Here is a 26,909-nt window from a genome sequence, read left to right on the forward strand (position 1 = left end):
CACGGGAGACCCGGGCTCACAGGAGGGATGAACCTGCCCAGTTCAATGTGGACCTTGCAGGGCAGGGCAGGGCTGGAATAATCATTAGACAGAAGCTTTTCTTACTTCAAACAAACAAACAAACAACAAACAGCCATTATGAAAATTTTTTTAACTTTATCTTATCTCCAACTTTATGAGATATTATTAAAAGGCTGCATTTGTTTACTGTTTCTCTAAATGAAGAACATTATTCAAGCCTTTCTGGTTAGTCTGAAGGACTGCATTTGGAGCCCTTACTGTGTTTCTTTCTATTTAAGTAGCTTCAATGAGAGTGATGCATAATAACCATGTCTGAAAACTGGGATATTAATTAATGACATCTGATGCACCTGTAATAACTATTTCCACCACCAAAGGAAGCTAAGATTTATCTAAGTATCTGTAAGCACTTCATAAGCATTATTTCACTATGCCTCATTAATCATGTTTACAGATGCATTCTTGTAAGTTAATTGTATTCTGAAACTTATAAATGAGAAAGCAAATAAAGAAAACCTGCTTGGAAGCATTTTTTCTTCAGCCTTTCCCAGATACTTAATGATTTAGACTAAGAAAATGGATGGGACTATTAATGAAGAGCCAACTGTGTTGAAAAGCATCAGTCTCAGGAAATGAAAAACCAATAATCCTGAAGTGATTGTGCGATCATCAAAGCTTTAATGATAACTGCAGCTAATTTAGAAAGCTGATATTCATTCTATAAAGGGCAGAAATGGTATTTTATTAACACTTAAGTATTATTGTAATTTCTCCTCATTTTCTAGGAGTAGTTGAAAATCAGCAGACAGCTACTCTAGCTGCTTATCAGCAAGCTCTTAAGTCTTTTAAACACACCCAATGAATTTTAACTAATTCTTAATAGGGGAATTCTGCTATTTTGCAAGTTGTTTGACATTCCTTTCTAACATGTGGTTTGGTTGCATATGTTTTTTCACTTGGCTGCAATTAATATTGCATTTGTTCAGAAAAGGAAAGCCAAGCAGTATTCAGGGGGGAAGGTTTCCATTCTACTTCTTTCTTAAATGTGGTTATTGCTAGACGCTGACTGAAGCAAAATACATGTCAACACAGGATAAACATTTTGAGCCCTCTTAACATCAAAACAAGTATTAACATAAGTAGGTAAGCTAAGTGCATTTTGATTCTACCAAAGTTATATGGTTTTCATGAAACTGGGCTTGTAGTAACACTGAGTCACTTTGATTTCTATCAGAAGTCATTCAAACCAGATACGGAATGAAACTGCCTGTTTTCCCTCATTAAAGGTCTCTTTACACCTCGCTACTGACACAAGTCTCTTCTTTTGGAAAACTCTGAGGCTCTTGATGGGTTTTTGTTTGTTTGTTTGGGCTTTTTTTGTTGGTTTTATGTGTTTTTTGTTTGTTTTTATTTGGTTGTGGTTTTTTTGATTTTTCAGTCTGTTTAAAGCCGAGGTGTGATTCTCTAGTAAATCAAGTCATACAAATTCCAAATTTGTGCGGGTAGCCTCATTTTGCAGCGAGATGAGGGATGATGCCTTTGCCACCTGTCTTCTCAGGCCACCCAGTGTCTGACCCTGGAAAAGCCCAGGTAGGTCTGCAGCAGGACATCCCACCTGTCCTCACTGTTCCTTCCCTCCCCTTTCTGAACTGTCTCACCTAGCCAAGGAAAAATGCCAGTCTCCTCCCACCAAACACTGCTTTAACACCCAAATTGATTTTAAACATGTAAATCACTACATGTGCTAAGTGTGCATTACTTTTCTGAGCACAGGATCTGTAATGGGGAATTCACTGTACTGATTTGTAATGTAAACAGTTTCTGTGCTGCACCCTAGGCACCTTCCCAGTTTCCATCTCCTAAATTAAAATCCAGAAATTAGTTGGACTGGTGTGAGCTTAACGCAGTTTTTAATTAATCAAAAAATAACTTTAGAAGGAAACACTGAGAATGTGACTCTCCAAGACTTAAATTGCTTCAATTTACTATACATTTTTAGTGTACAGAATATATGCTGGCAATATATGCTGTACATATTGCCTATATATACAGCAAATAAAACCAACAGATAAATGTGAACTATGTAGCTGCATATTAATTTAATTTATTTATTTTAAAAAATTTATTTAATTTTCAGCATACTTGTCCTTTTCCAGGGACAGTTCTGTCTTCAAGAAAATAAAAGGTTAAAATATAGCACACTGATAAGGAGACTTATTGAAAAAATTGAGTAAAGATTTGGGTAAAGTTGGATGGTGTCTGCATCTTTTACAGAACTAGCATGATGCCAACACAATAATCATAAACACATCTAACATGCTGTGATGCTGAAACACTTCACGAGTTCCATATCTGGCAAAGAGGGGTGGATTTTGATAAGCTCTCTTGGCACTGGCGTTAACATATAGATATAAATTCTCAGAGTACTAGAAACACCCGGGTAGCTGAGCGCCCCTCACCAGAAGGTCTGTTTTGCAGCCTGGATGACGCTTGCTGTCATTTCCACATCGATGTAATCATAGTGCAGAGCTCCAGGGTCTGTTGAAGATCCTGTTTCTGCCAGCAAAATTCCCAACCATCTGCCCATGTCTTCGGAGGAGGATGCCTGCAAGGAAATGGGCAAGAGCATAGGTCATGTCTTTAGTCTGCCAATGAGCTGAGCTTTATTTCAAAAATGGCATATTCTTCTTGGCTGACAAATTGCTACCACATTGTATGAGCTGCTCTGGTTTCTCTCTGCTAAACTCCTAAAAACCCCAGGATTTCTTTTTAAAACTGCTTTGCTAGGAGTGCACTTTGAGTAAGATAAGCGCTCATCAGTTATGATGTAGTACAAACTAGGCAATTCCAAAAAGAAGAAAAAATAATCATTTAAGGCTAGTGGATTTAGATTCAAGTCATGCTTATTTTAGACTACAGAAAATTTAAAGCTATGACAGAATTATTCTCCTATGCTAGGCTGGGGGATTTTAGGTAGGATGACTCCCAAGAAGAAAGTCTTAGTCCTAAGTAGAAACAAGGGAAAAAATAATCCAATAGGAGAAGAAATTTTAGTGTTCCTTTTTGAAAAAAAATCCAATACATTTGTCTAGATGATGGCATTTATATTCCTAGCAGACAAGTACAAACATTAATACTGTTAAAATAGTTTTACATTTTTCATATTTTTCTTCAATTCATCAATTACAAAGTTAAACAGCAGCAAATAGATACAGGGAAGAAGGATGTGGGAAAGAAACTATGAGGCTTCCAGTTTCTCATTTGTTTTTAAATATTTCACTGCCTTTCACAGTTCCTTGAGCTCCTTTCTAGTTTTTGGTCTGTTGTTGTGTTTGTTTTTTTTTTCCATATTCTCCGACTTACTCAAATAGAACAGGCCTGGCTGCAATGACAGGAGACTAAAGGGATCTGCAGCTGGAAATCCAAGTCGTCAAACTGTCCATCCTGCCACTGAACACAAAAGCTTGCCTCCTCCTATATTATATCTTCATTAGACTTGGCCTTAAGTGTCTTCTCATTTCATTTTTCAAAATATGATGAATAAAGCCCCTCAGAAAATCCTGACCCAGCTAGCACAGATGAAAGTATGACCTTGGCAACGTTGAGGAGTGTGACAGTGTCTACATGTACAACATGTCAACAGACTCCCCAAGATGCTGAGACACTATTTGCTTAATGCAGAATTATCTCAATATGGACACAGACTGAGCAAAAGTGGTTCACATCAATAGCAGATAAATGAGAGTTAAAAGCTCTAGAGTTCCCATTAACAGTAACACCTTATTTAATTATCACTAAGTTGTTTACCCAAAGTAATTATATCCCTGATGTAAAAGTGTGTATTGAGAAGGAGCAGGGACACCTTAGTAGCAGGTCAAGGGAAGGTCAGTGTAGAGAAAAGCGTTTTCCTGAGAAAACTTTTGAACTGCATTAAATCTCAGTTCTCTCTTTGCCTACAACACTTACTATTTTTTCTCCTTCCAGTCTTTATTATCCAGCTCTGCAATAACACTATTCGAAAGATCTTTCTGAATGACCAAGTTATGTGAAAGTGCTCCTCTAATTTAGCTTGTGGATGTTCCTACAAGTCATAGCCATTAGCAACCACTGTACCTCGAGCACAGCAACCTCCTGCCCGTTTCGGAGGAGGCGGAAGGTCAGGGGATGCTTTGAATCCAGTCCCGGGATGACTTCACAGCCACGGAGAGGGATAGAAACAATGTGCGTCTTCAGATCTGTCCTGTCCTTGTGGAAAATGAGTTTATTGTCTTTCACTCTGCACCAGCGCTCACGCCAACGGTTATTTGAGAGCACATTTAGATATCCTGCAATAAAATTAAACATGAAATATTTTACTCCTGTCTTTTTATGAAAAGAAGAAACCCAAACCCTTACTTTTCAATGTAACACTACCACTTAACTTATTCCTCTTATAATAGAAAGTTCAGCTTAATTTTAGGAAGAGAAGTAAATGACCCTGTTCCACTTCTTTTAATCAAAACTTTCACTGTGACAATAACCTAGTGAAAAGCATATGAAGATGTGATCCTGCTCATGTGCAAATGGCTGTTCAGTGTTAGTCACTGCAGCAGCTGGATGAGCAGGAGCACACTGATCCCCAATACTTTATTAAGAACGGGAGAGGGGCAGTGGTAAAAATGTACATACACAGGCAATGTACTCACGAAGAAGACCCACCTTCTCTGTGTGTAATGGCTTTGATAACTGTGACCAACCAAAATTCTCTGGGAAAACCACAGCCACATTATATAATAATAATAATTTATTAAATATATAATATTATATAATTAGGTGATGAGCCAGCTTCTGTAACATCGAAAGTCAGTGTTCTGAAGACCTATTAAGCGTTGATGTTATAACTTCTGATTTCATTTAGAAAGAAGGCGGCACACTTGGTTTGCAACACCTTCAAAGCAGAGTTTAAAAGATTGCAGATGAAACTTAGTTAAACTTTAAGACAAAAGTTTAAACAAAGATTATTTTCCCCCCCAAGGATAATACAGTACCCTTACAACAAATCAAGATTTCATTAACAAATTGCCTTTTAAAAAGTTCACTTTTCTTATCATGTTCTATATCACATAGTGTCTAGGCATCATTAAATGGGCAGTGTTTTGTGTTTTTCCTTTTCTGTCCCATAGCAACAATCATTCCCAACTCAAATCTTAAAATCAAGACAATGCCCAATTTTCCTGCCTTATTTAGTTTGGGAACGAAAAAAAAGATGATCTTTTACTTTTGCTTCCACATTACAAACACTACATGAATTCAGCGTGCTGCTGCTTCCAAACAGGCTGTGAAGAGGGAAACAAATGGTAACTTGCACAGGCCAGAATTTATGTAAAAAAATTGTCTTCTATCTCAGGTCTGATTTTCATTTAATTCTGTTGGATAGCTCTCTTTGGTTTTCATTAAAACTATGACTTATGATTAATTTTTCTGGGTTTCCCTTCCAACATTGTGGTTCCAATGTCAAAGCTTGATCCAACAGGATATAGCAGATCAGACTTGCGCACATCTTGGAAGGTGCCATAAAGAAAGGAGGATGTGCACAGTCCTCTGATTTTGGCTCCTTGTGATGATCACACTCTCCAGCTCTCCTCCCTCCTCCTGTAACAAAACCCCATATAGTTGTGCATTATAATATAATCCCTAGAAACTGAAAACTCTTCACGTACAAGCCAGCTGGCTTGTTTTGGAATGAAAGGCTTTTTTTTTTTCAGACAGCACTTTTTTTCCTCCTCTGCTTCTGACACACCTCTCAGAAAAGCTCTTCCAAACCCTCCTATTTCACATGAACTATGCAGGATTCCACACTTTTCCTCCCACATATCCCTACTTAAAACTTCAACAGCTGACATGACCAAAATGCTTTGAGCGCATTCCCAGTTGGGACATTCGCACTTGAGCTTGGCCCAGGTAGCCAAAGACCAGTGATGCTCTAGGGAAGAGCTTTGCCATGATGCCGAGTGCAGGTTGGTTTCCATTTCCACTCTAGCTGGGTGTCCCCTACAGCCGCGCTGGGCTTTTCTCTTTGTTCATGGGAGGTAGAGCCTTTTAAAGTGTAAAAGCCTTCAACTGTGGAGCAGCCTCCCAGAGAGCATTGCACTGAGCCAAATTTCTGGTGGTGAGAAACTCCTTCTGCAAAAAACTTCCTGCGATGACCAAAACCTAGACACACGTATTTTCTTATAAAATCTGCAAGTGGTGTTGTGTAGAGCCAAATGCAGGCAATAGTAATGGCTATACTTATGTCCATATCCGAAATAATGATAGAAATACTAGGACTTAGATTGTACAGCTGTGGTTAATGTCTCACATAATACAGAATAATCAATGGAGCATGAGACCCCGGAAGTCTTGAGTTTGTATGGAAACCAGATGCTTCAGCTTTTCCCAGCTGTTCTTTTGGTTGATAAATCACATCTGTACTTAGCTGATGTATGGACGTATATACACACACTTATTTAATCAAAGATTGTTTATGTGAATGATTTCCAAAGTGTGGCTTGAGAGCCACCTCTGATCTATGAAGTTCTCACTGGTGGTCCATGGATCTGCTTCTTTCACATTGGGCAAGCATCTATCACACTTCATGCACCAATGAGTTTTGCCAACTGCTGCCTAATCACAGATTTCTTGGTTTCTGAAGTTTTTCTAGTCAATTAAAGGAGAAAAGACAGATCCAAATTAATAATCTGGTGCAACTACTTCACAGCTTGCTTTCTCTGGAATTTTTTTTTTGGAAGGGATTGGGAGAAGGGTGGGTTCTACCTTATTCACATATGGAAGTGTTACTTAATACTGGAACACCAGAAGGCAAACAGGAGAATGTAAATACATTGCATTGTTTGAAAATACCAGAGCTGTGAGGACATCAGCTAAATGCATTGCACAAAGTCCTAAACTGTGAGAAAACGTTAAGAGCTAAGATACACAACTTAAGCATTTTCTGCATGCCTTCTTATATATTACACTTCCTTGGTGCTGCCAAGCACTACAGTTGTCTTAAGGAGTGATCATCATTCGGAGGTAAAATAGTTTTCTAGAAATCTGTTATTTCATTCAAGTTTTGCCCAATATGTACCACTTTAGGAACTTAAAATTAAACTCAAATCGCTTTGGCTGAGGCCAGTCGACTGCTGTCTTGATTGCTGTCCCATAAAACCTCACCATGATCCATCATAAAAGACTTGATCCTTTCCCAAGAACATTCTTCTAATTCCTAGTCTAAATTCATTTCATAGTGCAGTCTATAATAATTTTACATCCATTTCCTTGAAAACAGCTTGTTTATTTCTGCTTTTTTTGTCCACACTTCCCCCTTACTTTTGCAAAGAGCAATGATATTACTTCTGAGCCTATGCTACCATTTTATTTTAAAAGTCGAGTCTTTTAGTCTCTTTTCAAATTATAAGCTCTTGATTACTCCTCTTTCAATCTGAGTGCATCCTTCTGATGTTCTGATGGAAGAATTACAGCAGTACAAGCAATTTCAGAGGAATTTCTAGGCTAGAATTAAGTTTTAGTTGCAATGTGCATTTAAGACTCAAGGAGAAAAAATACCACTTACCACATGTTGGAACATCTTCTTCAGCTGATGAGGTCTGTTCATCTGTTGATGGCTTTTTCTTTCCTAAGCCAATGATCTTTGTTATTTTTTTCCCAGTTACTTTAGTCACAGTGCCCTTGGCTTCTGGTTTTGAACTTTTTTTCCTCTTCACTATTAAGGAAGCAAAAGGATGTATTTTAGTGCGTTTAAATTAACCTAAGAACAGAGAGAACCTGAATAAAAATTGCCGTTCAGACAAACAATTCACTCTAAGATGAACATTCTTCAAGAAGTTTTAGACTGCAATGAGATAAACATTAGATTCCCTCTCTAATGCAGATGCCTGTAAATAACCTCTGTTCTATAAAAAGAATCGCATTCAGAATATATACAGGTAAGAAAAATTAAAATCAAGCTTCTAATTTAATTTTATCTAATCAAGCTGAAAGTCTCTTTCCACAGCAGTCATCATGTAATTTATCAGTATGACTGAGCTACCTGCATATAAATTTAGCTAATATAAGTGAGAATAAAAATCCACCCAGACAGTCTTCCATTGTTCCTAAACATCTACCTCAAAATACTTTAACAGTTAAGTACACAACGAAAACAAAATATACTTGCCTAGCAAAAATACTCCTGCCATGTACAATTAGGTTAAGGTATCTTATGCCAATGAACCTTTTAGAAAGAGAAGACTTATAAATTAACTACTAACAATTAAATTAGTGGGATCAGTATAAACATTCAGTGATTAGAAGCTGGCACTTACTGTTTTTGTGAGGACTTGGAAAGAAAAAGCTCTGCTGAAAAGAGGTATTCTGCTAACATCCAGCCTATGCTTCTATTAACTTAATATGATATTAGTAATATTACAGCTCTGTGCACCAAGACATGCTGAGCTGCTGAATGTAACATGTCAAGGATATAATTTTTTAAAAGTGCCTACCTGACTAAAATCCTAGCAAATTAAAAAAAAAAAAAATGCAAACCATCAGAAAAAATACCTTTTATTTGCAAAACAGAACTAACAAAATGAACTTTCAGAAATTGCATTCAGTGGCCTAATTTGGATTCCATCAACAGAGAAAAACTCTCTCTGCTGACAGGGCAGCAAAAATATCCATCAGCTTGCCCTGATACATGATTTTGATGAAAAATACAGTTAGGATAGTTACTGATTGAGCTGCTGTAACTTTATTCCTGACACATCAATTCCCTTTGCAACAGGGAACATTTAGTGGTTATGGACTTGTGTAAACTGAGAAAAAAAAGGACAAATGTTCAGATGAGAAATGACTGTATGAATTGATGAAGTGGGAAGAAGAATGCATGGAAAATAGAGAAGCAGTTTGGGACTCACAATGGGATAATTTATCAGATTTAGTTTAATTGCTAGGAATCATGGAACACTATTTAGAAATCATATCTGTAGCCAAGACCATACAAATCTGTCACCTGCCGCATGTGGTGCTGGGGAGGAAAAGCAGCTTTTCAGGTATGGGTCACTGTTCCCCAAACTCCAACACAGTGATGCATGTGTGTAAGCAAAGGTCTAATTCTCTCTTCCTAAGGCGAGGGTGTTCAGAACTTACATTGTACTCTCCAAACATGCAACGAGCTCCCGTGTTCAGGGGAGGAAGACCTTCATGACTTAATCTTTTTGACTCTAAAGAATATACTGATTGCCCGACTGCCAGTGATTTTTGTCACAAAAGCCTCTTCTTCTCATTTTCTTCCCTGCAGCAAAATGAGCAGCTGGTTGAGAGCAGAGCAGAGACTGGAGACGACTGCTCTCCAGAAGCTCCCTTCCCACAGACTCCCTTAAGTGTTTCCTATCCATTGTTTGAAAAAATAGTGTAACTTCATCCAGAACCACTTAAAATGATGCCAGGGATATTTTAACCTCCTTGCAGTCATTAATGCCTATTCTTTTTACTACTACACATTGAAGGTCACAATTTTCAAAAGCAACTGCTATTTTTAATTGTCCTCCTTGAGACATCTAAGTTGGGCTGGTTTTCCACCAGCGTATGCTCCATCAGCGTATGCTCCATCAGCATGCCTCCCGCAAGGCACCTGAGCCACCAGGCACTTTTGGACATCATGGACAACACAGCTTTTGGGGCACAGATGTTTATCAGCAGGTTTCAGAGGCTAAAATGGTACATTTTTTAAGGCTTAGTAGAAGATTTTATAGGGTGAAAACTAACCCTGTACCACAACTTCTAGAAACCACAAAACCTGACATTGTTCCATAGTGTTGCGCATGTCAAAGATCTGTATAGTCAGGAAATGCTGGAAAATGACCCAGGGAGAAGATAAAGGAAATGAGTCAAAAGGCGAGACAGCACTGGCACCAAGGCCAGTATTGACATTGTGCTCAGTGCAGCTCACATTACCTGACAGCTGCACAAAAACGTCCCATCTAAATGATAGCATCGCTATATGGCAAGTTAACAAACTCACAGAATTTCTTCTGCTTTGAGAAGGAGGGAAGGGGATGAGGAAAAGAACATAGGGGGTTGAGGCTTTTTACATGTAACTCAGACAAAACTCCCTCTGGATTTGGGATGTGCCTCTGTTAGATTATAAGGACAACAAAGCATGCATGGCTCCAAAGCAGCATATGTAATATTATATACATATATACTCATAAACCCAGTGATATTACATGATTATGCACATTTTAGTCTGTTAATATAAATAATACATAATAGTTTAGAAGTGATATAACCACTATTTATGTTGCTACTACACAGTTACAGTTACTATTAATATAAGCGACTGTTAGTTGCCTATAGTGACTGCCCAAACTCTGAAAAACTGCACTTTTGAACACAAAAAAGGCTAAGTCAAAATTTCTATGTTCTGTTTCCTTATACTAATTATATCGATTTTTTTTCTGCACAATAATAATATCAAATGCTTTCTCTTACTGAAAAATTTCAAGGGTTCCCTCCTGACATAATTCATCTTTCAAGTTGAATCCTAATAAAAATATTCAAAAGCATTACTGCCTGTTTTCCAAACACAACCCCCAAACATATTTCACTACCTGTATCTCCCTATATGCACAAATTATTTACGCCAAGCATCTATGCATGTGAGATGTACCTTGATCTTTTCCATTGCACACAGTAGTGATTCCATTTTCCACAGCACCCTCCCCATCTGAGCTTGGCCTCTCAGATGACAACTTCTGCAGGGACAAAGAGGTTAATAGACATAGAGCGTTGTCACCTTCACCAAATGAAGTGTCATGAGTCAATTCAAAAATATGCTTACTGTGAAATAAAACACATTACAAGCTCTCATCCACTTGGAAGAAAAACTGAATATAGTAAAAAATTCATTTCTAGAGATTTTTTTTACATTGTTGTATACGCTTTAGAAAAGCACAGAAATCACAAAATAGGTCTATATTTGAAAGTACACTCTGAACAGTGAAATAATAATAATTTAATACCTCTTGTTACACAAAATATTTTAAACAAATTTCTAGACTCTGTGCTCCTGTTTAATAATCTGCTGGGCAACCAACAATTACATGGATCAAATAAGAATAATTTTTAAATTTTTTCTCCCTAGACAACATAGTGATCATTCACTGCAGGGCTCTTCTCCTTCCTAATTCTTGCTTTCATATCCTGCTGCGTCAAGGCACCAGAGACAACCATATGTGAATAGCCAAGTTTCTATGTTGAGGCACGAATGCTTGAAAGGGTCTGCCAAAACAGTGACCTCAGCATGCCCACGGAGCTCTTCAAGAAATAAATTCTCAAAAATAAAAGACTTTCCCTTAAAACTTTTGTATGATCTTCAGCTGTTCTTCCCTGATGGTCACATCCCTGCTGGCTCTTTGCACTTGGCAGAGAGTGTCTCTGCATCACCACACATGTATCAGAACTGCACCCTAAATGGCCAAAGAGAAGCTGCTAATGGACACAAGCCAGTCTGCTGCTTGTTCATGACTAAATGAATAGACATGGCAGAAGGCTTAATTCTGTAGGATGTGTGCATATATCCAAACAAACAAAAACAACACAGGGGCTAATAGTCTAAACCAGTAACATGAATCAGACAATAGTTATTGAAGATTGCCCCAGAAAATGGTCTAACATGAAAAATTTAATACACGAAATGAAGAAAGTAAATTCAATTTCAGCTTTGTGGTCTGCACATCCCCTAAACCATGCAGTGTCTAGCAGTGTCTCCATAATAAGTAATTATGAATTTTGCATCCATATGAACAATGACTTTTGCATCCATAATCTTACCTTTTCTAGCTCTGTCTTGTGCACTGGAGAGCTAGACAATGGGCCATCGGAGTCTACTGCTCCCGTACAGTTGCTGCACACTTCTTTTATAACCTTAGGAGACAATGTAAAACTTACTAATTGTTAACAAAATACAAATCAGAGAAATTATATATGAATGTGAAGGGAAATAGGAAGGAGAATCCCACAGACATTTACTAGGTTGGCAGGTGTCAGGCAGGCTGCCACTACACCAGCTTCTCCATGCTGCCTCCCGAAATAATTTCAGGTACAACCTGGAGGAGACATAATGTCTAGAGGTGGACGGTTTCAGTTTCTAGACAAGCTAAGCTCCAAGGCTCTCCTGAGTAAAGAAACCAACAGCACTGCTGATTTCCATGTGCTAGTTTTGCAACACGAACTCAGCTTACACCATCGAATTAATTTCATTATGATGACGAAAAAGTGGGATTAGATCCAAGGTCCCATGTGTCAAAGGACAAGAGTTTTGCATAATACACTACCCAGCTGCTCTTTTTTTGCTATTGGAGAATTAATGAAGTGCCGATCGACTTACAGTTAATACCACTGTGCAGTGGTATTCTGTGGTATTTTTGTATTATACTTGCACGTTGACATAAAGGTATAGGTCAAAGTAATTGTAAATGTGTTCTGGGAAATGGAAATAGCATTATGTCTGCTTTAAAAAGTTAAAGAAAAATTCAGAACCTGGAACTCACTGAGATTTTTATAGAATTTGAAGAACTTCAAAAACTGAAACTATATAAATGTAAAAAACATGCAACGAGTAAAGACTTTTGATGATTCTCTATGGACATAATTAATTTTTTTCTCTCTTGGGAGGTTATCACCAGCCCGTTATCAGTCTGCAATTGTTTCTGCTGATGAGAACAGGTCCCAGCTCTCCATCCAGACTCATGTCAAGGGGGTGCTGAGCTTTACGCTACTGATTACAGCAGTGCAGCCATGCAAGGACAGCAGAGCCAAGGGAGCTAAGAAAGAAAAGCATCCTACTCTGCTGGAAGCATTACTGCTGGACACACAAACTTTTCCCTTTACATGCACGTGTTTACATATCCAGCTCCTCCCTTCACACTGTTTACAGCAAGCCCGGCTGGCAGGGAGGAGGATCTGGCCTGAGAACTCCCACTTCCAGGGAAAACAGCAATTAGCTAACCGTCAAAATCCAGATTTCTTTCAAGGACAGGAAAAGCTAAACAACAAAAAATGTCTTTTCAGTTTTGAACTGAACAATGTTGATAGAGAAGACATTAAAGAGCTAAAGATGGCCCCACACAGTTCTTTCACAACACTGAAGTTCCCTTTTAGGGCAAAGCTAAACAAATTGAATGTTTATGGGCTTACAAAAATCCTATTGCTACAACTCATAAGCACATCATAAATTACAAGTACTATATATGCCATAAAGAGAGAAAGAGCATCAGTGCCATTTTACAGATGGAGTACTCAGGAACAAAGAAAGATTAAATCACTCACTCTATGTCACATAAAAGAATCTAGGCAGAGCAGGGAAATGAACCTACACTTTTATTTCTGAGCTAGGATATTAAAGCACTTCAGCAGCCTTTCTTGACTGTCTGGACTTCCCTATATCTTGTCCCGGAAACATAAGCATGGCATTTGATGTCCTTTATAACACAAAATTTGATGCATCTGTTGCAGAGCACTTGCAACTTAAAGTTAAATGTAGCCCTAAATTCCCCAAAATCATAAGAAATGTCTTCTATGTGTGCTGTTTTCCTTTCACTTGCTGGTCTTCAGTTTGGTGTAAATACACCACTGTTTTCTTCCTACAGAAATGTGTCTGTACAGTTTCTGAGAACATTCATTTCTGTCTCCTGCATGACCCTGATTCAATGGCTCATGTTTTCAGCATCTGCTCACACCACACAGTTCATTTTGGCACAGGCAGATAGTAATGGGAGTTACAGACAGAACAGAGGGAAAAGATTTGGCAGCATTAACTGAATACTATGTGCAAAGTCACACACTCAAGTAAATCCGGTTCTTATCATACCTCACATATTTAAGGAGAAGCTAAAGTGTTTAATTGCATTGTAATTAAATTTTTATTTTAAAAAATGACACATTATCAAGTGGAAGTTCATGGCAGGATCAGAATTAAATGCACATTCAAGGTTCCAACACTTCATTCGGGTTCATGGGGCTCACCGGCAAAGCCTTGCTCATCACCTTCTATGTGCAATATAATTGTGTTCAATGCACAGCATAAAACTCATACTTCTACAGCTCATCAAGATGAAATGTCTTTGATATGTAACAGTTGCCTGGATGCACTCTCTGTAATTACGTTTGCAGACAGCTGCCATTGTAAATGTGGTTTTCACATGCTTATAGCTTTAAGTCAAAATTTTAAGGATAAAACTTTCCAACACTGTTGCCAACTTGCATAATTTTAATCACAAGACTCGGCATTTTTGTCAGTTTTTTCTATGTTCCATATCCTGGAGTCATACGAAAAGATCACTATTTTCATTAGAAAATAGTTGTGAGAGTGGGGAAAGGAGGTCAGCGAACTTTTATCCGTTGCAATGAAATGTGTGAATATATGAATAATTGTACCTCAATGGCTCCAAAAGTAGAAAGCAAATAAAAGGAATTCCCAAATGTGTTACTTTTAACAAAATGGCATAATCTGGAAGGCTGTACTGAGAATACTTTGTAATGGCACATACCCTGTTAGTAGTTTAAGTTTTCCCACACATTAGAAAAGGGAAATAATTCTCTTTTTCTTACCACAAATGTCTTTGTACATTACACATACACATACACAGGGTGACCTGCCAGGAAAAATCAAACTGAGATCCATAAACAGACTACGTATTCAAATATTTAAAATATATAAGCAAACGTAATCAGAAAACTGAAGACCGTTCATTTCTTTGGATAGCCTCAAAACTAAATACGTTCAATGTAATCTTCTGTTATTCCATCACAAGAATTTTAAATACCACAATTACCATTACAGTGTTACAATTAGCGGACTTCAGAACTGCCTCAACTGCAGACCTGCAAAAAGCTTGTGTAGACCTAAGTATGTTATTATTGCTTATTTATGTTACAGAAAAGTCTTGAATCCCCAGCTGGATCAGGATATACACCAGTTTATCACATTGAATGCAGTGGCATGAGGAATAGAGGGGAAATATTTGCAGGTACAAAGCTGGAAGGAGTCCCTGCCCCGAGCCATTGACAGTGACGGGTGAAGTCAGTGGAATTTCTGCCACGTGGTGTGTCTGGAATATTTCTCTCTTTAAAACCATCTTATGACAGAAACACTAGCACTCAGTATAAAACTTCCATACCTGTACTCACCTACAAATTTCTATAACTCTTCTATCTTATTTTAAATGATGCACCATGACTACTTGCCCTACTTTTATTCTTTGTATCTGCAAAGTCAAATGAATCAAATTAGATTTTTCCCAGGTACCTTCAAGATCCAGGCTTCAGAAAAAAAAACCCACAGGCTATGCAGTGAAAGCAGAAAGCCAGCTGCTCGCCAGCCAGACCCTGCCACACAGAGACCAAACAAATTCTGAGTAAAAGTACTAAATTTGTAGAGAGTTCCTTGTGGCTGATCTCCTTGAGGCTCTTATAAGGAATAAGACTGAGTCTTCCTGCATTTGAGGAGCTTGCAGACCTCTCCCCTCGTTGATTCTGTGGGATGAGTTCAGGCTGCAGGTTGTGCTTACCCCAGGGATGTGATCACGGCATCTCAGCTCATGTTTTCATGAAACTCAGAGGAGATGCTCACACTTTTAATATGATTGAGTTCAAAAGTGATTAGGGAGAAAGCTGACGACCTGACTGCTCTTTTGCTTCTCTTCTGTACATAACTAGGCTAGAAATCCATCCAGCCAAGTCACTTCCTGTCACCCATCTACCCACGTTTTGCAAACATGGGAATTGCTATAAACGACAGGCTGGGTCCTCTGTCTCTTGTCTCTGCTGCTTAACTCTGAAGATAGGAGTATGTTAAATCTGTAATCTGCTTATGCACAACACAGCAGAAGGAAAAGGGTTTGGCTCCAGACGTAAGTCACTGTTTCTCATTCCTGAAATGCTCCTTTTTCAGTGCTGGAGGAGTACTGACTTTCTGGGACTTTCATCATTCTGGCATGACTAAATTCTCATTATTTTCTCTCTCTTTTGGACCCTTACACAAAACACATATTAGTGTCAATCTCTTCCTCCTTAAGAGAGCACCAAAACTCTCTTAGCAATTTGCAGAGAAGAAATGCCCTGAGGAGTTTACCTAGATAAATTAGAGGAAAAGCAGAAATTATTCACATCATAGCCTAAGTCCCAAAAAGAAACGCCTTTTACCCTCTGTACTGGAAAATGTCATTCTCAAGCATGCCCTAGCTTGAAAAGCTTCATCTTTCTGCTTACTGCCGTTTTAGCAAAGTGGGGATGAGATTCTAGCAGAGTAGCAGCCAGCAAGCCCATCTTTAGTGTGTGTATATCCCCTTAAAAATACTTTTCTGACATATTCAACCAAGACAACCTCTGTATCATTTCTCCTGCGTTATTACCATGAAGACTATTGCCATATATGGCCACTTGATCAGGCAGAGCCCAGAGGAGGAGGCGCAGGGTGGCTGGGGAGGGCGGCTGGAGGCATTGCTGCTGCAAGGGCACTGGTATCCCATGCAAGGAGAGCTGGATCCCCAAGCCCAGGCAATGCAGAAATCCAGACCACACTTATGGCCGTAAATCTGAGCTGGGTATGATTTAAATAGTTTTCCACCCAAAGCTGCGAGAAGGAGAGAGGAGGAATACTATCTTGTGGTGAAAGCAGGGGACCGAGTCTCAGTCTTCCTGAGTTCTGCTCTGAGATGTGCTACAGCTTGCATTTGTGATTTTAGTCAGGAACTTAAAGAAAACTTATCCCTGAGAAAACAAGCAAATAGGATGTTTGTGGTTCTGTATTCACTGGTGTTTTCTTTTTTTTAAAAAATTTACATATGCATCTGCTTTTTTAACGTAACATATTGTTTTCCATGGTGCCAGTCACACACACACGCTCTGGTTCAGAGCCAGGATGGGGTCCTGGGCTCTGCCAGAGCACCCTGGCTGCATTCCCGCAGCCTGGCCAAGCTCTCACATGCAGCTCAGTCTCTTGTGTCTCCAGATCATGCCCTCGGTTTGTACCGAGATATCTCAAACCATCTCTCTGAGACAATAGGGGTGTAAGTCCTGGGAGGTTTAATTTAGTTTGCAAAGCCTTCACTGCTGGTGATCATGTGCTGTGCCAAGAACCCAGCCAGCCTGACCATCTTGGGACACTATGGTCCTGAAGTTACTTACAAACTAAAAAAACACTATATGCAAATCACTTATATTCAGTATGCATCCTCAAATACACTTTTTCCAGTCAGTTTTAAGGCACAATCATTCAGCACTTGACTCAACAGCTACAAAATGGAGCTAATAACCTCTTTGGGGAACATTACTTGAGCCAAGAAAGTAATGCTTGAAGTGTTTTGAGATCTCCAGCTGGAAATTCCCATAGAAAGTAAAACCAGCCACACAATGTTTACAGTTACAAGCTCAGACTTGTGCTGATTTAAACTGGTAAAAGAAGAGCTCTGTCACTAGTTTATTCTTCAGGAAAACTCAGCCACATTAAGATTGAAGACCAGAAGTTACTTGACTCCCCTCACTAAGCCCAGCACAGTGAAAAAAAAAAAGATGTTTTTGAAAACTTTTATAAGAGACAACATGCAATTATCAGAGATCGAAACTGAGTAGGACAACCAGATTAACATCCTAACAAGAAGCGTTACAGCCTCTTTGACTGGATAGTCACAACCTTGATTTTCTTCTCTCTTCGGGGAACGAATCCCTCTTATTACAACAAGTTCAGAACTGACTGAACGTTGTCAAAATGATAGATGCAGGTATGTCTGCTTGTGCCTGAAACATTCACTGCTCAATTACAGACCCTCACCTGAAGAGATTGCTGCAAAATGTCTGCACACCATAAAATGAAGAAAAGTTAACAAAGGGTGCATAACATTAGGTAAAAATGAAAATCAAGGCCTGCACTCCAAAACGATAGATTACCTCTCTTGCATGATAAATCATAAATGTATTTTTTGCAGGAGGCAACGTTAAAAGGAACAGAAAGCGTTGGGTCCAGACACCATGACCATTTCATTCTTCTGCTGGTCTTCTACAAGAAGCTACATCAGAAATTAATTTCCTTGGCATTCATGTATTTTTAATATTAAGAGCAGTTTTCTGTGGCCTAGTTTGCAGGTCCTGAACACAGAACACATTCATCTGTATGAATGAAGCCACTAAACAAGCATCTTCTTGTAGTATCATGTTCTTAGCAGTCCTTTTATTTTTAATTTAGCATTTTCCAGGGATGCTGACAAATAAGTGTAGTTTCAACTAGTCCGTTGGATGTGCTGAGACAAACAGGAAGATTTAAGACCTTACTTGACCACAAATGCACAAAAGTGCACACAGATTCACATACACTCAAGGGCGCATGGAAAAAGCTCATTTTTGAGTCAGAGTGTGTAACTGCATACATTTTTTCATGTACATTTTTGTGGGAACTCAAGTCTGGAAAATTCCACCACTTTATGTTGCCCACCATATTACTGCTATGATCTCAGCTCTAGGCTGGATTTATACTAGTTACGCTTCTTCCTCTGAAATCTTGACAGGCTCTTTGGTGACATCAGCTCTTTTTCATCAAACATTTGTTAGCTGGTAAACCTGAAACTCCCTCTGTGGTTTCCAGTCTAGACTTCAGTTTGCACTAGGTTTATCAGCTGGCTTTTCTGGTGTCATCTTTACAAGAAAGGTCTAAAATATTCTGCATTTATTTTGCACTTGTCTTCCAATAGATATTTTAAAATCATTTCCTTAAGTAAGTGTATTTTATAGCATTTACATCTGACTTAAAAATAAAATCATCTGGTTTAGTTTTCATGGGAAAATCTGGCCTCCAAAGCCATTGTGAGTTTTTCAGGCTCAAGAGTAAAGCCTTAATTTGACACTTACATATGAATTCATGAGAACCCATTGTTCCTGAGTGATAACCTGTCTTCACTAGTACATATTGGTCCAGTATCTTTGACAGAGAAGGCATGTTATAATTTAAAAGTGTCATTGCAGAGACCTTTCTCATTGTCACTCTCTGAATCTGCCCATTTCATTAACTACAAAAATCACACATAGGTGCCAGAATGCTGCAGAATGCGCCTCTCAATGACAGGCAGGGAAAGCTCAAACCACTTCTTCCAAGACAAAGCAGTGATCTCTTTCTCAGTATAGGAACTTCCTAAACAAAGCCACACATGACTTTCAGAAGCTCATTTTAAGTAAGGCTTGAACCAGCAAAAATATAATTATTTTCATAATAATTAAAACTCCCTAAATTTTGTTGCCTTTTTTTAAAATACAAAAACAAGTGCTTCTTTCTCAAAAAGCTATACTTCTTGTAAATGTTGGAGCTGCTGCAAGAGCTGCACAGACCATTTTTGGTTAGCTGTCCGACAGGCGATTTGTACTGCACAGACCAGAGTGCCGCAGCAGTGCTGAGGATCTGGCAGTTGAGCATACAGTAGCATTGCCATGTACTTGAAAGAATTTTATTAATAGAGAGTTTTATGAATAGAGAGCTTTGCAGCATGAAAGAACTAAATAAAGTGCTGTCAGACTGTCTCCAAATGCTTTGCAGTAACATGCCATCCAGCCATTCACCCTCTGCACACATGCAACTGTACAAAATCTGGGATATGCAAAAATCTAGCACTGCTTTGTCTGCCTGTGTGGGGAATGCTCTACGTACAATTTAAAAAAGAAAAAAAAACAAAGAAAAAAGAAAACAATTTTTATGAAAGTCTGTGAAATGCCAACAAATTCAGCATTACTAAACCCAAGTTTAGAACAACACAGGAAATCACGGTGCAGTTACCATGATCTAATTACAGTGGAATTCCCTTGGAAGAGAATATGACTTATGAATTTCTTTTCACTCCAATCAGTGTTTCTGAAACTCTAGGTGAGTTAATGGGACACCTGGATGGTGCTAGATTTTAAAACCTAAAACAAGATACTGGTGTTAGAAGAAGCCTAACAAATACATGGCTAAGATTAGTTTCTATTTAAAAAAGACAATAGAGAGGGCATTTGCTAAGCTAAGACAAACTCGCAATCAAAACCAAATACACACAAACTGCAAACCCCCAAAAGGTATATTCAAATATTGCAAAATAGGAAATTACAGATTAATTTTGCATTTAGTAAATTAGCCCACAGCAGAACTCATACCTCCTAAGCTGAATTTTAGGTCTCCCTCTTCCGCAGAAAAACTATCTGCCATTATGAAATTCCTGCATGTTTAATTGGATTGTATTTGGAAAAATACAATATATTCTTAGAAAAACAAGTACCATATAAAGTTGGATCAGAGCACAGCATGGAGAATGCCTGATGAATCTTATGCAGTCATACTTTTGCATGCACTTAAAAGGCTGGATGTCAAGGTCTTAAAACAAGCTACCGAAACTGCGGTGGTATTTTCCCACCGTACTTCACTGACCTCCACATTTGAGACTGGCAAAGTCCAACATAAATGCTACTAATCTGGTTAGGATCTGAAGCTGCAGCCCTTGCAATGGGATTTTCCACATTTACAGACACTGCACAGAAAGGAGTGGAAGATGACAAAATCCCATTTCTCAGAAGTCTGCATTCCCAGAACAAACCGTAAAAGATGATCTCCCGCAAAACCAGGATTAGCAAACTTCATTCTACTTCAGGAAGTTGAAGGTTGCTCCATCAAAAGCAATTCAAACAGGTATCTCCTTGGAGATGCTTTAGGTGACTGTGATGGTGATATGCCCGATTTTTGCAGGGTAGCCTACGGCACTTATGCATATATACCATCCAAAAAGCCACCTGAGTGCCAGCCCCCTCCACCTTAGGGAATTCAAACCTTCAGCTCACTACCAGTGTGCCCTAACCACCAAAGCTTGCTGCAGAATAAGCTGGAAATGAAGATGGAAATGAATTTGCCATCTCTCCTCTCGGTGCCAGATTGTTGTGCAATTAGCAGTGAAAATCATACACAGCAGTAGCAGCTGTGTAGCACTGGGCTGCCGGTAGCCCAAGGAGCCACTTCAAGGCCTGAACATTAAGTCTGTATTTCTGTAGTCCCAAATTAGATGAGATTTAGGTGGCCTGGATTTGCCTGAAAGTCACAGTCTGTATCGCAGTTTTTAACAGCAATTGAGCAGGAAACAGAAGCACTTTGTGGGTGGAAAAGCTCCTGGTCAGAAATTCCCCCTTACCTTTAGCCACTGTTCCGCCTGCTCTTTGCTCTGCACTGCCAGAACCAGGGCATCCGCTCCTTGGTGCGAGATTTTCAGCTCATGCTTCTTCTTTTTGCTGTCTTTGGGAATGTACGTGATACTGCAGTCATTCAGGAGTAGCTCCATCTGGGGCTGCTGGTCCTTGGAACTTTTGTAACACTAAATAAATGTAAGGAAAGTTCAAAAGTTAGATATCACCTTTCTGAACCCTGGGGGAAAGCTGTTATTATCTAGAAATGCCATTTTAAAATTTTTAATATTTTTCATGCACCTCTTTACCACATACCACCGAGTTCAGCCAATGCCAACTTTGCATTTCTCCTCCTCATTCCCTCTATAAAGCAAAATTACTTCCAGACTGACATTAATCGACGTCTTTTATTGCAAGACAGGTACAACATATGGAGAGCATTAAGCTTCTCTGCGTTATCCTCATGACTCAATCTTGACCTTGATCAGGTAGGAAGAGGGTGATTTAGTTATATCTGTTCCCATGTAGCAGCATAATAAACTTGTACGGTTAACGACTGTAAAGCCCAGATGCTTACCCTGCCCCACAGCAACAGCCCAGCAAATCAAGGCAAACTTATGCCAGTGCTTACAAGCCGCAGCTGCAAAGACGCTGGCACGTGCCTTACTCAGCTGTTCTTCTTTTTTCAGATAAGTAAAAAAAAGTAGTCCAACTGTGGAAAGGGGGCAGAGTAGCAGGATGGTAACTTTTTCAACTAATTCAGTTTAATCAGTCACTGCACAAGACTGCATCAGTCTCCATGTTAATTTAACCTGTGAGCTCCTGGCTAAAACTATATGACTGACAGAATGTTTTTTCCCTCAGTAGCAAGCGCTGTCAGTGAAGAGCTATTTCATGCTAGAACATGGATGACCTGTTCAGTGTTTGAATTGGTGATCTGAAGAAGAAGGGTTTCACGTTACATCACTTGTCCTACAGACCCAGTCCCTGTCCCTATCTTCAGTACAGCTGTACAACATCAGTACAGCTGTACAACATCAGTACAGCTGAGGTTCCTAAAGCTGTCGTAGAGTGCCAGACTCCAGAAAAACATTTAATTGTGTATATGAATATCCAGTTATTTTATATACTCATGTATGTGATCAGAGAAAAGCACATAAAACTTTTGCATGCCAGCATCAGTATTCAAGTCATAACACAACTGTCAGGAAGACAGTAGCTGTTAAAATTCTGTTATAAACACTAAAATTTAGGCTGAGCAAATATAGCCACTCTAAACTAGCCTCTGCAAATCACTCATAATCCTCCTGCCCTCTTCACAGCCCATTAACTCGGCTTCTCTAGGTTGATTACAAATTTTAAGTTTATAACATTAAAAAAAATTAAGTATTCAAGCTATGAGAGCTTGAAAACATACAACATTAGTCACTTTAAGAAGCACTAAACAGCATATAATTTCCTTTATATTAATTTAAATATTTTATTTATAATTATACCTTACTAAAATTGAAGTATTTATACATTAAAATACTTCAAGTGAAAAATTATTCCCTACTAAAACATCTACTTCTAATTAAAATATGTTGGGTTTATGATAACAGCTGCATTTATAACACAAGCAATTACTAACCTCTAAGAATATACATATTTGTTTTACTTGCATACCTCATAAACTAAATGTCTAAGTCCTCCTTCAAACAATAAACCAATCTTGTGTAACTTGGTCGACAGACTCCTATTATGATTTTTATTTTCTTAATCCCCATTACAGAATTACTGAAAGACAATCCCTATAAGGAAAAAAGGGTTTTCAGACCACACATGTGGCTGAAGGAAATAAAATAGAAAAAATAACATATTTCTATACAGAAGAACAAACATAATTGTAGAAGAAATATTGTGTGACTTCAGAGGAAAATCTGCTTCCTTCTTTCTTTTCTTGAAGCTGTTTATCAGACAGTCCTGAAATCTGATATGATCCTGACATATGGTAACAAAAAGTGAATAAAGAATAATGGCATTATAACAATATAATAAAAACTGAATCCGAATCAACATTCTTTTTAACATTTAAATAGAGGAGGATACAAAAATTATATCTTTAGTGACCACTGGAAACTAGCACATTAATTCCAACTATATTTTCAGAAACCTCTTACCCAGATACCTCTATTTCATACCCCGTTATTTCCCATACCACCATAAGCACAAATGTACTTGGAAAAAGAAATCATAAGCTAAGTTGTATCTGTGTAGAATAATGAGGTTCTATAGAAAATGTTCTGTCACCTGTTAATCAGCTTCTAACATTCAGGATATTGCAGTAATTATTAGTTACATAGTTAGTTAGAAGCACCAGATAGGAAGACAGGGAGTGCCTAAGACCCAAACTTATTTATTACGGTAGGCACTAGTTCGCTTATAATGACACAGAAATCAGTGCTTCCCTCAATTAGGCTTTCTTTTCAGAAAAGACAAAGACATCCATGAGCAGAAAATTTACTGACTTATGGGATCTTTTACTGGCGCCTCCAATCAGAAAGAAATGTAACAGATTTGTTTAAGGAACTAATACATCCACTTGTTTTTTTCCTTTCTATAATGCAGCTGTGCATCATGTGAATACTGCATCTGTAATTACCGCAGAACAGATGGCAAAGGTTTAGTTTAAAGTGTATACACTGCCACAGCATATGCTGCCAAGTGAATTCTCAGTCTAACAAGGGACTTTTCTCTCCAGCCGCCTGATCCAACAGTTCATACACAAAGCTCCCTATGAGATTTTTGGTCCACAGGGAATGAAAGATTGGATTTACAGTTTCAGCACTATTTTCTCCAAATGAAATACGTTAGTAGTTAATAGGCCAGACTTTCTTTCCAATATCTTGGAACTGCCTGCGTTTAAGTGCAATAAAAATAAAAGTTCTAGGTGGCTAAATGATACACTTATAATTTCAGTGTAGAACATATTCCAAAAACCATATTCCCGTAAAAATAAATACATAATCTGAAAGGTAGAAATAAAACATAGCTAGATAAAAATAAAAATTACCAGTAGTTTGTTTTCTTTGATAACACACAGTAGTTTGGTCCATTGCCCAAATCGTTTCTTTCTAAGAAGGAAGGCACAGATTTTGGCATCCTTCACCAGATCCATAGAGGCCTCCTCGGAAGGCCACTGATGTCTCATTTTCTTCCCCTTTCCATCCTCCTCCTCTTCATCGTAGGATTCATAAGAGCTGCTCATAGCGTCTGAATCATAATCTTTAAGAAAAGCGTAAAAGCATCAAGTTAAAACATTTAGCCATGAAGTGTACTGAAATAACTGAAAATCTCCACAGTGTTCATTTTAAGTTAAGAATTTTGAAAGTCAGCCATGAAAAAACTACTGTTTCAGTGCTTAATAATATCAATACATTAAGATAATTGAATAAGAGATGCTGTTCCATTATAAACCTTTATACAAGACCTGTACTGACACCTTTGGAATTTTAATTGAAAGAATGAGCTGTGCATATACAGCCAGAATTTTAGGTAGGATTTTATTATCTTGAACACATTATTTTGCAGATAACTTCATCTTTTGTAACTATTTTACTGAGACACATTTTCATCTTACCCTATTGCATAATAGAAAATGTAGGCACAGAAATGTCAATATTAGTACAGAATATCAAGAAACAATAATGAATATGACAAAGGTCACAAGAGTAAATTATGAGGCACTATCTACCTATCATAACATTTTATACAATTCTCAAATACAGCACTTGCAATGATATAAATAACATTGAATAGACAATGTTATTCCTTGAACTACAGATTCTGCTGGAGTTAAAGGCATTCTGCAAAAAATGTATTGTTATGTGCTTCGCCTAAATAACTTAATCCTGCACCAAGTTTAGTGATGGAATGGCAAGATTCCTTTTCAATTAAACAACCTTTGTTCAGGCCTTCATTTTCAACAATGCAGTCAGCTCTAGATCTAGTCCTCTCAACTACAAAACTAATTTGCCATTAGCTCAAAAACCCTCTCTTCTACCATCCATACTTATTTATTTGTTTATGTGGGTATACATCTAGAAAGCCCTTCAGGTAAGAACACCTGAAGGCAGGCCTGTTGTCCACTGCAACATGTTCCCATGTTGGAGAATTTTTGAACAGCTGAAATTTCATCTAAATATTTCAAGTAGACTTCGATATAATTTTAGGCCAGAAGGTGGAAGAAAAATCTCTCATTTGCTTTAGCTAGGTAAGAAGGAGACCTGGGACAACTGGGAAGTCGACAAGAGAGTGGATTGCAGGAAAGCTCATTCAAAATCAGCTCCTACCTGTGTGTAGAATCAGAATAGGAAATACCCAGACCTCACATCTCTGAACCAAGACTAGATACTTTGATCTGTTGAATTGAATCTGTTTAACATGTTGTTTTCTTTCCTCTTTAGGCCATGATTTAAATCCTTCATATTGCAGAAAAGAAGGTTCCACTTTGGATAAAATTATCAGTCATCTCTGTCACACAGCAGAGTGTTGCTTTTGTTTGTACCATAAAGCTCATGCAACTGCCTCACTTTCTTTTCAGCAAAGCTACTGGTTTAAATCACTGTTCTTTCCTCACAACATTCAATCTTATGACTTCTTACAGCAAGTTTCACCAGTTTCTGAAAAAATTACTTGTAGGAAGTCCTGACTGAGACTTCATAGTGCAGATTGAAATTCTGCACATGACATGTCCTACAGATACTTCCCATGTAGGCCCACAAGGAGTCCAAGTGCAGATTTCATGTTAGCAATATGGTGTATGATCAGCAGAGGGATTCTGCTGTATGGCAGTTGCAGGTTCATCCAAATCTCTGTTTATAGGAGGACGAAAGCCAACAGGCGCTGCTGAGACTCCCGTCCTCACACAGTCTGATGGGATCTCTGGGGACCTGTTGCTATATCCTGCCCATTAAGTACTCCCTGTGTTTCTCTTCTTCATTTGTGGGACTCTTGGCCAGAAGAGTTTGCTGTATGACTCACACCAGGAAGGGTGACCACCTTGGAGTACTCATGTCATCTGGCTGAAACCTTCCCGCTCTTTGCCACATCCTGCTTCTGTTCTTTGTGTCTCCAAACTGCTGTATCACATCCAAAGCAAGGCTTTTAGGCGCTGAGACACAAACCAGCACGCATAGAAAAAGTGAAAAACATCTCTCCACAATAAAGCAGTTTTATTAAATCTACTAAAGTCTCAGAGACTTCAGATGCACTGATCCAACATGTTGCAGTGCTGCTAAACTACCTTTTTTTTGTTCATCTTCTGCATTTTCTGATTATTCTAGCTTCTTTTGACATTGGATTTTCACCCTTATCTTCACCAAATTTTTCCACTTTAAGAGGTGAAAATCAAAGCAGACTTCCCCATTATTTGTAATGTTGCATCCCAAAGATTAGTCTGTGATAATTTAGGCATATGGTACAGACCAATAGCTTTTAAGAAAGAGAAAAAGCGTTATCAGACAAGGCATATACAGTCTTGTTTTCATCTACATGCCAGCGTTTGCTTACAAACAAATACAGGGACTTCAGGAAGTTAAGAGATATTTCATTTTCATGGTATCTATTCTGCAATTTTCTTCAGTTTCTGTTTGCCTTTACAGATAGGACACATGGTATGTAAGCCTCCTTGCTATTAATGA

General features: G+C 38.4%; 1 protein-coding gene across 3 annotated transcripts in view; it reads right to left on the reverse strand.

The window, feature by feature from the left end:
- AFAP1 (actin filament associated protein 1) overlaps positions 1–26,909 on the reverse strand; it is a 119,858-nt gene that overhangs the window by 15,744 nt on the left and 77,205 nt on the right. For all 3 annotated transcript variants that reach the window (XM_082051275.1, XM_082051274.1, XM_082051276.1), the window contains 7 exons: positions 24,281–24,492; positions 21,237–21,416; positions 11,875–11,967; positions 10,712–10,796; positions 7,616–7,765; positions 4,135–4,346; positions 2,481–2,626 (listed from right to left, as the gene is read on the reverse strand). In XM_082051275.1, coding sequence (XP_081907401.1) covers positions 2,481–2,626; positions 4,135–4,346; positions 7,616–7,765; positions 10,712–10,796; positions 11,875–11,967; positions 21,237–21,416; positions 24,281–24,492 — 1,078 coding nt within the window. The remainder of the gene's footprint in view (positions 1–2,480; positions 2,627–4,134; positions 4,347–7,615; positions 7,766–10,711; positions 10,797–11,874; positions 11,968–21,236; positions 21,417–24,280; positions 24,493–26,909) is intronic.

The sequence above is a fragment of the Streptopelia decaocto genome (genome assembly GCF_964273445.1).
Source record: "Streptopelia decaocto genome assembly, chromosome: 4".
Classification (NCBI taxonomy): domain Eukaryota; kingdom Metazoa; phylum Chordata; class Aves; order Columbiformes; family Columbidae; genus Streptopelia; species Streptopelia decaocto.